A 12,880-nucleotide genomic window follows, 5' to 3' on the forward strand; every position below is an offset into this window, starting at 1 on the left:
TAGATCTGACATACAGGCTCCTCTTTGCATGAGGAAGTTTTTATTTGTAATGATTTATTTTTTTTCTTTTCTAAAGACAATGGAAGCTGGTGGGCTGACCCAGTAAACAAAGCACAACAACTGTCAGCATATTTTAAAATATTAGTCACAAACAACTAGTCCGTAAGCAGAAAAAATAACGGAGTGCAGTGTCCTAAGAAGTGTATTTTCTAATATCTAATATGCGATAGAAAACACACCTTTCCTTCAGGGGGTACTCTACCAGCAGGTATGTCTTCTATCAAAACTCCTTCATATTATTATTATTCTTTTATAATTTTGAACCCCTGCCTCTCAGAAAGATTTGAAGAAGATTGACTGGTGTATTAAAAGCTTTATTGGGGTTAAAAGTAGAAAACAGGTAGATACAAACCAACATTATCCCCCAAGAATAATTTTCTTAAGTTGTCAAACCATTTAGCTCAGTGAAATAAAGTGGAGAGTGTCCAAAGAACCTTGGTATGAGTTGAGACAGCACATCCCATCAACAAGTCCTCGAGCACTTGACTCAGATTTCATTATTCCCATTTTATGAGAAATAATAAACAAATCAAATAATCTATGCATAAAATTTAAAGCATTACTAACCACTAAGAAGTCTACCAGTTAACAGTACCTTATATGCATTTTCATCTGAGAAAATATGTGGTCAGCTGAAAATTAGACTTATCTCACAATTTATCCATGAATATTCATGCTAGAGATAAAGAAGTGGCTAGAAAAGTTGGAAGAAGTGGCTTTGGAAGCAGCAGGAAGACAGGGTTACAGGCGGTTTCACGTGCTTTTGCTCCTGCTCAACTGCAAATTTCAAAAACATGGTCATGTATAATACACAAACCATGCAAGCATGTGATTTAAAAGTTTTGCTGTGTTTATGACTCATTGAAATAGAAAGCTGTGCTCTATCTACTTTATCTGCTGACAAGACCACCTGTTGTCATAGGGAAAGAGGAAAACGTGTTATCATGCTCTATGTAGACCCTTCTACCTGCACTGATACCTATTGACGAAGCCTTCTTACTCCAGTTACAGGAGGCAACACGCTCTCAGGCTCTCATCCTGCTGAGGGACTTCAACCACCTCAACATCTGCTGGAAAAATAGCACCATGAGCTGTAGGCAATCCAGGAGATTCCTGGAGTGCATCCCAGATAACTTCTTAAGCCAGGTACCAGACAGACCCACCAGAGGGGATGCAATACTGGACCTAATGATCACCAACGCTAGTGAGCTAATCGGTGACGTCAAGACTGGAGGCAGCCTGGGCTGCAGTGATCATGCACTGCTGGAGTTTGCAGTCCTGAGGGGTATGGGTCAGGCAAAGAGTAAAGTCAGGACCCTGAATTTTAGGAAAGCAAAATTCCAGCTCTTCAAGGAATTAGTCAATAGGATCCCCTGGGAAACCACCCTCACGAACAAGGGAGCAGAACAGAGCTGGCAGATCTTTAAGGATGCTTTCCTTAGAGCACAAGAGCTCTCAATACCCAGGTGTAAGAAATCAGGACAGGAAGGCAAGAGACAGGCATGGCTGAGCCAAGACCTGCTGGTCAAACTAAAAGGCAAGAAGGAAACGCACAGGCAGTGGAAGCAGGGACAGGTATCCTGGGAAGAGAATAGGGATGCTGCCTGGTTGTGTAGGGATGGGGTCAGGAAGGCCACGGCACGGCTGGAGCTGAACTTGGCAAGGGATGCAAAGAATAATAAGAAGGGCTTCTACAGGTATGTCAGCCAGAAAAGGAAGGTCAAAGCAAGCATAGCCCCACTGAAGAGCAAGACTGGCAAACTGTAACAACAGACGTGGAGAAGGGGGAGGTCTTCAATAACTTTTTTGCCTCAGTCTTCACAGGCAACCTCTTTCCCCACACCTCTTGATTGGATGGACCGCAAGGCAGGGACTGGGGGAGCAAAGTCCCTCTCACTGTAAGAGATCAGGTTCATGACCACGTGAGGAACCATGTCTATGGGACCTGACAAGATGCATCCCAGAGTCCTGAGGGAATTGGTTGACGTGGCTGCCAAGCCATGCTTCATGATATTTGAAAAGCTATGGTAGTCAGGTGAAGTCCCCAGTGACTGGAAAAAGGGAAACATTGCCTCCCTTTTTGAAAAGGGTAGAAAGAAGGACCCTGGGAACTACCAACCTGTCAGCCCCCCCTCTGTGCCTGGGAAGATCATGGAATAGATCCTCCTAGAAGCTATGCTAAGGCACACGGAAGACAGGGAGGTGATTTGAGACAGCCAGCATGGCTTCACCAAGGGCAAGTCTTGCCTGATGAACCTAGTGACCTTGGAGAGAGATAGATTTGATGGGTGGACTGTTCTGTGGATGAAGAATCGGTTGGATGGTCACATCTAGAGGGTAGTGGTCAACTGCTGGGTGTCCAGATGGAGATCAGTGACAAGTGGTGTCCCTCAGGGGTCCATATTGGGACCAGTACTGTTTAATACCTTCATCAATGACATAGACAGTGGGATCAAGCGCACCTTTGGGAAGTTTGCAGATGACACTAAAATGAGAGGTACTGTAGACATGCCTGAGGGACAGGATGCCATCCAGAGGGACTTGGACAGGCTTGAAATACAGGCCCATGTAAACCTCATGAGGTACAACAAAGCCAAGTGCAAGGTCCTACACCTGGGTCAGGGCAACTCCTGGTATTGATACAGGCTGGGTGATGAAGGGATTCAGAGCAGTCCTGCCAGGAAGGACTTGGGGTACTGGTGGATGAAAAGCTGGACATGAGCCAACAATGTGCACGCGTAGCACAGAAGGCCAACCTTATCCTGGGCTGCATCAATAGAAGAGTGGCCAGCAGGTCAAGGGAGGTGATTCTGCCCCTTTGCTCTGCTCTGCTGAGACCCCACCTGGAGTCCTGCATCCAGCTCTGGAGCGCTCAGAACAGGAAAGACCTGTTGGAGTGGGTCCGGAGATGGACCTCAGAAATGATCAGAGGGCTGGAGCACTTCTCCTGTGAAGACAGGCTGAGAGAGTTGGGGCTGTTCAGCCTGGAGAAGAGAAGGCTCCAGGGAGACCTTACTGTGGCCTTTCAGTACCTAAAAGGGACCTACAGGAAAGATGGAGACACACTTTTTAGCAGGGCCTGTTGCGATAGGACAAGGGGTAATGGCTTTAAACTAAAAGAGGGAAGATTCAGACTAGATATAGGGAAGAAATTTTTTATGCCGAGGGTGGTGAAACACTGGCCCAGGTTGCCCAGAGAGGTGGTAGATCCCCTATCCCTGGAAACATTCCAGGTTAGGTTGGGTGGGGCTCTGAGCAACCTGATCTAGTTGAAGATGTCCCTGCTCATTGCAGCGGGTTGGACTAAATGACCTTTAAAGGTCCACTCCAACCCAAACTATTATACGATTGCTACACTACACAAGCTTTGAACTCTACACTGTAGTCTTTTCTTATTGATTGCTTTTGCATCATATAGACCAGTTACTGGAGATGAAGAAAGCTGCTTTCCCACTGACAATTTTTTCATTCAGGAAAAAAAAATAAATTCAAAGCAATGTAAAATACAAATTCTCCATGTCAAAATCTGAGAACTCAGGGTCAAATGCAAAGAGTTGGCAGCTTCATCTGGAGTTGCAGTGTAAACAAAAGCAGAAGCCTCAAGGGAGGGGCATTCTCAGCAAATCACTACCACCTGGTGTGACTGGTGGGGTACCAACTCTTTCCAGAGAAGTCTTAAGACTGAGTGTGTGAACCCACATATATGTGCTGCATGTCGTGGACTGACACCATAATTTAACAACATAAAGTTCTGCAGCAAGTCCAGCTGAAGGAACTCCCACCTTCTCCCCTGACTGCCATTCCCACCCCCCTACCATGGCTTACCAGCCCCTGAATTACACTGGCACAACTCTGCAGGGCCATGCTGTGAACCCAAACAGGGAACTGTTCCAGCTTTAAAAAGACCCCAGAAATAAATGTATGTATTTATTTAATTCACAGCATGATCTCTCAAACTATTGTTCTGGCATAACCGAGGGGTGGAGTGGCACAGTGTGGTGGGAACAGGAATACCTTATGCCAGTATTGTTGACAAACATTTTGGATTGTGAAATAATGGCCTTAGGATGTTTTCTAAGTGCTCCAAGCACTAAGCTCTTAGATTTCCAGCTCCCGGTGGGTCTTAATATACTCTCTACAATTTCTAACTGCCACACTACTGTTTCTGACTTCCACACTACTTTAGACTCAGCAATGTCTGCTTTTATAGCTTACCTGATGGTTCTAAAAGCTACCTGAAGGCAAGAGCTCTATGAATAGCCCAGTCCTGCCACCCAGCCTCCTTAAATCCAAACAGAGGTTCAGTGACTTCAGTCTCACCTGCTAATAAAGCAGGGAATGGTAGAGACTTTCCAGGAATACTTCGATTATGTGATGTTGATCACGTAAGGTCATAACACAGACAGATGGGTACAGGGAGAGACAGTATTGAAAATTTTAGGGACACCAGCTAGCTTTCTCAGAGCCAGTCTGAAGAGCAGCCCAGCAGGCAAGTAACATATTCAAAGAATCAAGTGATTGTTTCAAGTCCTATGCTGTAGTTGTACAGGAGAAGCCATGATAAAAGAGCATATCCTTTCTCTTCCTCTCTCTGTCAAAGGTCTGCAGCTTCACTATTCTTCTCTCCTGGCTAACACGCAGTCAGGCATGATGTTCTACAGTGAATACTGTATAATATCTTCAGGATTAAATTCAATTTCAAGTACTGCAAATGCTACAGAACAGATGAACGCTGCTGCTAAGCTAATATGTAAAAGAGGAGCCCTTCTTAAATAAATAAATAGAGTATCTGTATACACAGAGAGGGGATCCTGCTCAGCTGTATGGATATAAACATCTACCACAAGACTGAATTTTAAATGCAAAACTGAAACTACTTTGGTTCCTGCTGATTAGCACACGTGACTCAAGCATGCCCGCTGGACTAGATGCCATTCTGAGCTGTGTAATCCTCCACATGGCTTGTGAATGAGGCCAAGACTCCAACCAAACAAGATCCTTAAGTTGATTCCCTGGACCAAGTGCATTAAATAACATCATCTTCATTTTTGAGCATCTAAATTTCCCTTCCCTGGTCTGTTGCTTCAGCTGAGGATGGACAATAGAAGCACTGCTCTACTTTGGAAGGTATGGTCAAAACAAGCAAAGGTAATAGAACCCATGCAACTTCTTGTATCTTACACTAGTAGAGGTAAATGAAGACAAATACATAAAGCACAGTGTTAATATGGAAAATATATATCCACACAGGAAACAGCTTTTCAACATCATCTTTAGGTCATCAAAACTAAGTGATACAGGATTAAGCAAAATAAAGCGCACGTTAGTATGTAAACAGGATTCCTGTGTAGTTTATTTCAACATCAGCACGAGTGCAGTTACACTCTATGACTTTCACCTCAAAATTCTCATTGCATCTAAAAGCATTACTTAATCCAAACCACCAAAATCCAAAGTTAAATGAATGATTCCTTTAATAAAGACCTGAAGTACTTAGATGTGATTAGTTATTTTCCTTAATGTCTTTTGGGTACTTACTGCTGTACATCAGAAGGTGATAGATGTCCTGGCACAAGAAATTCACACAATCACTAAAAGTGGAGCTGCCCATGGAGTTGGTCAATGATTTAAACATTCCAGGAGAGGAAGTGTTTGTTTTCTCACTCTATGCAGCTGTGCTTTTATTGTTAATTTACTCAGTGTTAGCTGATTGTAACTGAATGCTAGTTTAGAGACTCGGGTGATAGATTATATAAATTTTGCAAATGTGAACAAAGAAGCCGCAGCACTCCAATCCTTTTATTCTCTGCCCTAACTGGACTTCCTTTATTTCACTCCTCCTAATGCAAGTAAATGGCATTTTTATGATCCTCAAGAACCAACATAACTGATCAATCACTGACACATGAATAGTCTTATAAAACTACTAATTTTTTTTTGTGATATGCAAACAGTAGAGAAACAGTCAGTGCTTACCTACGCATTCACGTGAGAGCCTGAAGCCTGCTATTATATGGTATAGGTGGCTACTACAGCAATAAGGTTTCCAAAAAACACACGTTTTTCTGATCTTTAAAACAGCTCCCTCTTCTGGCATACTCTTTCCATACTATGTTTAAGTACCATACTTCATTCCTCACCAATTTTTAATTTTGTTTGGTTCTTAACACTCAAGAAACCCAGTTTCAGTGTTAAGGCACTTACTATGCAGTATGGCTGTGAAGGCAAGGAGAAGGTACTTTAAATTACAGCTCTTGAAAGAGTAGCTAATTCTAATCAAGTATTTATCTAAGATTATCCATATACTTATCTTTACTACCTTTGGAAGGTACCCCAAAAATCAATCCAGATCAGGATCCACACCCGGACAAGGAGCCTGGATGGCCAGTCCCTGGGTCACATTTGCAGGATCATTGAAGTCGGAAGGGATCACCTGAGATCTCGTAGCCCATCCCCTGCTCACGCAGGGTCAGCCAGAGCAGGTTGCCCAGGTCTGCACCCAGTCAAATTTTGATTATCTCCACAGCTGGAGACATCACAACATCTCAGGGCAGAACCTCTCAGTAGGCAGAAATGCTCATGGCAGTGACCATCCCTAGCTACTGATTATACAAAGTAGCCGGGGATTTATGCTCCTTACTTTAGCATCTTAGGTGTTCAATATTAGGCTAGATGAAATTGGGCCTTAGAGTCCTTTTCTGAGCTAGGCAACATGGACCCCACCTGACCCTGCAAAAAAAGCCAAACGCCACCACCCCACCCCCCGAAAAACAAACAAACAAGCAAACAAAAACATGAAACAAAACAAACCACAGGAGAGCTCTTATAAGCAGGCTGATAGTGACAAAACTGCAGAGGTAAAAGATAAGGTAAGGCTGGACAGAAGTTTTTTCCTACTGCTGCTGCTCTGGCACTATTCAGTCAAAAAAACAACCAAACCACAAAACCAGAAAGACTAAAAAAGCAGCTTTTGCTGCCTAATGCATTCAGATAGAACAGGTTCTCGACTTTTTTCATAGAATTGTTGCTGGAGCTTATTCAGTGACTGTGAGCATAAAGCCTACAGAAAAGAACATGACCCAGAACCCAGAAATCCCCTTGCCCAGGATGTAAAAAGTCATCTTTCCTCATAACCTGGCTGTCCAGTGCCAGCAGCATTCCCCTTTCCTCCAGTTGTATTTCAAAGGCAAACAGTGAACACTACTGTGCCCCAGGGGAGGAGACAATGGCTGCTGACTTAAAAAATAATGTCTGAGAGGATGGAAGTATCTTCCTTGAGCAACTCGGTGGTGTCCACTCCAAAATCAGATTTTGCTTCACAAACAGTTCTGATGTATCTCCTTTTTATTGATTTAATCGCATATTAAGTACCAAGATTCTCATACAAGAATCTGGCTTACATTCTGGCCAAGGTTGCCAGAAGCTACATACTGCAACCTAATCTGCCAATACCAGGACTAGATCCAACAGAGTTTTTGTAGACGAATGGTTGTAACATACAGATTACATACCAACAAGCACATTTAATAACATAAATCTTGAATCAAAGCACATTCTAAAACCAAATTGAAGAGAATTGAAGTAAGCATGCTCTACACAGTTTGTAGAAAGAGGAAATAAGATTCTTATATTATTAAGCACACCCCTTGGTCTTGGTGGTGACAGTAGACCTCTGAAAAACTATTCATTCCAGTAACAGCTGAGCAGAGGGAATGATTAACAACTCTAAAAAAGCTGTTTTAGTGGGAGCCAAAAAAGCAAAATACAAAGGAAGTGAGCTTCAGGGCTATACAATAAGTTTTAGTGCAAAGTATTATTATATAGTGATTCTTAATATAACTTTTCTTATGCAAATGTTGAGGGTGATGATGTTAAATATCAAAACAGCAGATGAAGACAAAGCCAGATAACGTACTGAAAGCTTTTCAGAGTCCCTGCATTACAATCTAAAATAGAACTTCAAAGACTTTAAAGCTAACAGGAAGTCTAACTTCCAAGGAGAACATATTAAAGACTTGTCATAATCCAGGCAATTTGTTTGTACTGTTTTCACTGCTGAAAAATAGTTCAGTAGTCTTCAAGAGTCAACAGTCTTGTTGATGTTAAGTACATCCTAGGACAAGATCAGAATCTAAGCCCTCACTTTCTGTTGTGTGGAAAACCACAAGCAACTCTTGACTAAGAGGATTAGCTCAGGAGATTAAATGTTTATACTTTTAAAAAAGTGTCTGGTTAAGTCCTCATAGGCCTTAAACATCAAGTCACTGCATGAGCTGGTAAAACAATGAAATGATCCAATAACCCAGCAGCAATCCAACAGCAAGCAGGCAGATCAAGAAACTTGGCAAGCATAGGGAGTATTCTGCGTGCATGCCAAAGAACCGAGTTCTGAAATTATTTCTGGATATTAATTAATGAACAAAACTTGGGTAGCATGCTTTACTGAAAAAAAAAAAAAAATATTATTTACATTACCGACCATGAACTAAGATTCCCAAGTACAAGACTGCAAATACCAAAATGGCCTAGCTTACAGCAATGGTAACAAAATTTACAAAGCCTGGAACGAATGCATTGCAATGCACTCCTGCAATGAAATGCAAGAAAAACTTGATGAATAGCAAAACTTCATGAGCTAAACAGCACAGTGGTTTTAGAATTTGTACTTTATTTACACAGTTAAATGTTTCATAAATACACAGACACAAATAGACAGATACTCTTAAAACGGTATAAAAAAAAAAATAATGTTCCATTACACTTTGTGGATCCTGGTTTTCAATGAACCCAAGCAAGGTTAAATACTGCTGTAGTAGATTTTATACTTCACTGCTAATTTTACACTAAACAAACACTGCAAAAAGGAAAATAGACCTTTATGACACAAGAGGAAAAAAACGTAATTCCTGTCCTTTCCATAACGCCTACATTTCCAGAAAGCCATGGACCTGATCCTTCAACTGTACACATTTAATTTTACTCTCATGAGTAAATCTCATCGATTTTAATAGAAAAGAACTCATATTAAGAAAGGCAAACAAGTATATGCATATCTTCTGGACTGAGAAAAAAACCCAGACTTTTACACAGTAATTACTTCAGTAAACACATTATTACTCCTATACACACTCTTTTGCTTACACAGGGAAAAACCATTATGGACAAAAAGTGCACATTAAAAACTTTATTCAAATGATAAGTTTACACAGACTGCCATTAATAAAAACATTAGCTTGTTGGAGTTAAATGAGATTGAACTCTGCTGCATGTTCTGTATTCCAACTGCTTCAAGCACAGTGAGCTATCAGTCCTCAGGAGGCAGAATCCTGCCTCATTTAAAGTCAATGGGAATTCTGCCATTGGTTTCAGAGTAGAGGAATGTTTTGGAGTCAGCGTCCTCCCCCTTCCCCCTTTTTTTAAAAGAATATGTCAGACCAGAGAGAAATCCTCCCTACTATGAAGTCTGACTAAAAAAAAAAAAAAAAACAAAAAGAAAATAAGTATATAGGATTTATTCTCAAATCTCTTGCAACAATTAGGTTCCAGCAGAAGCTGAGAATTTTATCATCTTTCCCTGTTATATGCACCCCCCAACCCCATTGTTTGATTACATATAAACAAAAGCATATGCATGAATTTCATTAAGACTGGAAAAGCATGCACCAGAGCAGTTTAATGCGCAAAACAATGTATCACATGCAGTAAGTAGGACTAACCACGTTCGGTTCAGATCACCGAACACTTGGCTGTGCGTACTCTCCTTTTTGAGTGAGAGTTGCCCTTGTCTGGTTATTTCTTTCCTTGACCTGTACCAAACTATCCTTTTGCCCGTTTCATTCCATAAAGAATCTCAACTAGGGATACATGCCTTTCAAGTGTGAAAATTGCTGGACTCCAGAATGGCTCCACATTTCATACTCGGGAAGTTACGAAAGCATGAGGGGAATGCTATCTAATCCTAACTGTTTAGGTACACGAACGTGTTGCCAGATGACCCAAATGTCCGGATCTCTCATAAGGCTGTGTTTTTTGTGTTGGCAGACAGAATTTCCCTTGAAGGCTAAAAATGAGGCATATACCAGTAGGAAAACAATATTTGATTTATGAGAAGCAAAACTGCACTGTGTTATGCCAGATCCTAGTCAGCTCCCTGCCAGCCACAGCAAGGAGCTTGGGTAACTTGATTCACTACTGAATTTGGTTATCTAAAAAGAAGATAGCATTATTGTGGTTGCTGTGTTTTTAACTGTTTTCTTAGTGAGAGAACTTCCAGTTTGTTACCAATATAATTCTGAAATAAGAGCAAAACCATAAATCAGCTGCTTGCAAAAGACTGCAGACCATGACAGAAGCACACTGAATATTTCACTGATGTCTATTTCTGGATATCCATCTAGTTAATGTAAGATGTTATTAAGGAGTCTTCACAGAACTGTTCTGCAGGAAATAAGCTCCATGTAGCCCTGCCACTATATTTTCTTGCATGAAAAGTTTCCTGTGATGAATACAGAGCCCATAAAGTCTCAGTATATTTTGAGCAGAATAACTTACATGCCTTGCAGAGGTACCTTGCCTTGGATGCTAACGTTTGACTTTTGTGCTCTTCCCCTACAAATCTTTCTACTGATATGTTAGCTTTACAGATTTACCCTAGTTACAGGCTCTACTACCAATCCAAACACAAAGGCATCACAACCTGAAGACAGGTGAAAGCTCCAGAACTTGGGGGAAAAAGAAACCCTTAACTTAGCTGTTAATTTAAGCCTTCCAGAAATGCCTTAACTGGAAGAAAGCAGCAACTGAAAAGCATCAAATCAGGCCTGTACCTCCAGAAAACTGTTTCACGATCTGGATCCACACAGATAGTCTTTTAATAAGAAGTTACACTATGCAGTATTTGGCTTAAAAAGTTGTTCCCATGAAACAGTAGCAAGATGCAATGATAGGAGCCTTATTTCTTCTTTTCAGTTAAGGAAAGAATTTAAACTTCACTGTCACTGGGTTAAAAGTTACACTATTATTCAACTCCAGGAGGCAAGGGCATAAAATCATTGTGCCCAAAGAAACTAACATAAAATATTCCATGCAGGTTCCAAAACCAAAAAAAAAGAAAAATGGAACCTGTGCTCTCGTTCACCGCTAAGTAAGGACCAACCCACTCACTGGCACATAAACAGCAACATAAACAGAAACAGTACGCCAGAGATGTGGGTAATCAGAAAAGCCATTATTTGCACCACTAATTTTGGGGAAGTAACAATAGTATCCAAAACTTTTAAATAAACTATAGGAAGTATTAGAAATCTGCAGACTCTAAGGCAGTGAAAGATTCAATATCTGTAACTGAGAGGGCTCAAGCTCTACTTTTGCTAATGGCAGAACTCCTACAGTTCATTGGCAGACTTCAAAGAATTTAGGAATTCTCCATTAATTTTAACATACGCTAAATGAAAGTTTAGAGCTTTCATTTTAAGATGACCAGATTTACATATAACTCAGAACTATAAGATTCTCATTGAGTTCAAGAGGCTTATCATAAAAATGTGCAAAAATCTCAGTTAAAAAACTTCTACTGTAAAAAAAGAAAACTTTAAAAAACTACTGTATCCAGAATTTTCCCTCGTATATTTTAAACTTCATCTTTCAGTTGGCACATAGCTGACACATCTGAAAGAGAGCAATGGGAAAAAAACAAACCAAACCAAAACAAGAAATGCAATACCATCAGCAAAACGCCACCACAGAGTAAATGAGTGAGACATCCTAATTTCTCAGTTTTACCTTATGTCACCATTATGAATACAGGTAACAAATATAACAGAGAAATGACACCATTGCAATAGTACTGATTTTTTGGCCATATGCATGGGCCATGTTCTACCACTTATCCAGTGAGATTTTTGAAATTAAATCTAATTGAACTCCAATCAATGCATTTCCAGACTTAAACAACAACAACAAAAAAACCCTTACCAGGTATAATCATGAATAAGAGCCTGGGTAGATTTTTACTTTCATCTTTTGAGAGGTCTTTCCAGGGCCCACACTTTAAGACATGGGTAGCAGCTCCGCAGCAGTAGATAAATTCTTCATGTAATGGGACTGGCTCTTCTGATGCTGACCTCATCTTTGCTGCTAGACAGAATAAGATAGTGTTATAACAGGTCAGCAAATATTTACATAGCTGGCTCTTTGCTATTACACCTTCCCACAGAAAAAACAAACAAACAAACAAAAATACAAACAAAAAACCAGTCCTCCCCAAACAGCTGCCATCTCCAGTAAAGAGAGGCCCAATTCAGTATTTGATGTTCAAATAGGTCATATAAGTTGATACACTACTACTATATGACAGAAAGCATCTATCAGGTATTGTCACAGAAATGCATGGTGATGAACTGGACAATAAGAGCTATTCTACCTTAAAGATAAATAATTTTAAATTTCTTATTCACACTGTCCACTGAAAAGATTCAGCTGAAAGCTATTTGAAGGGAAACAAAAGAAAAAATACCAAGGAAACAGAACTACTGTGTGAAGGTCTTTGCAAGATCTGTGTGCGTCAACTACTGGAGCACAGCATCACTTAAAAACAACCAACAACAAAACTCCAACAAAAAACAACCAGAATAAACCCCAGAAGAAAATACTAGAGGCCAAAAGGAACACACTATTTACTAGACTGCCTTCCAGCACTAGGTGGGCTCCACATTTTAAGTGCAGCATAACTTCTCTAGAAATTTTCAAAGGATTAGAAGAGGAGTCTTTGTCAGTTAAAGCTAATCAAGATTTGATCAGTTCAGGCAAATATTTATGCTTA

The 12,880-nt window shown here is 40.6% G+C and overlaps 1 protein-coding gene across 1 annotated transcript in view; it reads right to left on the minus strand.

Moving 5' to 3' along the window:
- The window catches only part of LDAH (lipid droplet associated hydrolase), a gene marked incomplete at its 5' end in the record, with an annotated part of 126,184 nt that extends 113,997 nt beyond the window's left edge, over positions 1-12,187 (minus strand). Inside the window, one exon of the mRNA XM_082480942.1 lies at positions 12,034-12,187. Within this exon, the coding sequence (XP_082337068.1) occupies positions 12,034-12,187 (154 nt within the window). The remainder of the gene's footprint in view (positions 1-12,033) is intronic.
- Between the last annotated feature and the right edge of the window lie 693 nt (positions 12,188-12,880).

This window comes from Vanellus vanellus, assembly GCF_965231255.1.
Source record: "Vanellus vanellus genome assembly, chromosome: 3".
NCBI lineage: Eukaryota > Metazoa > Chordata > Aves > Charadriiformes > Charadriidae > Vanellus > Vanellus vanellus.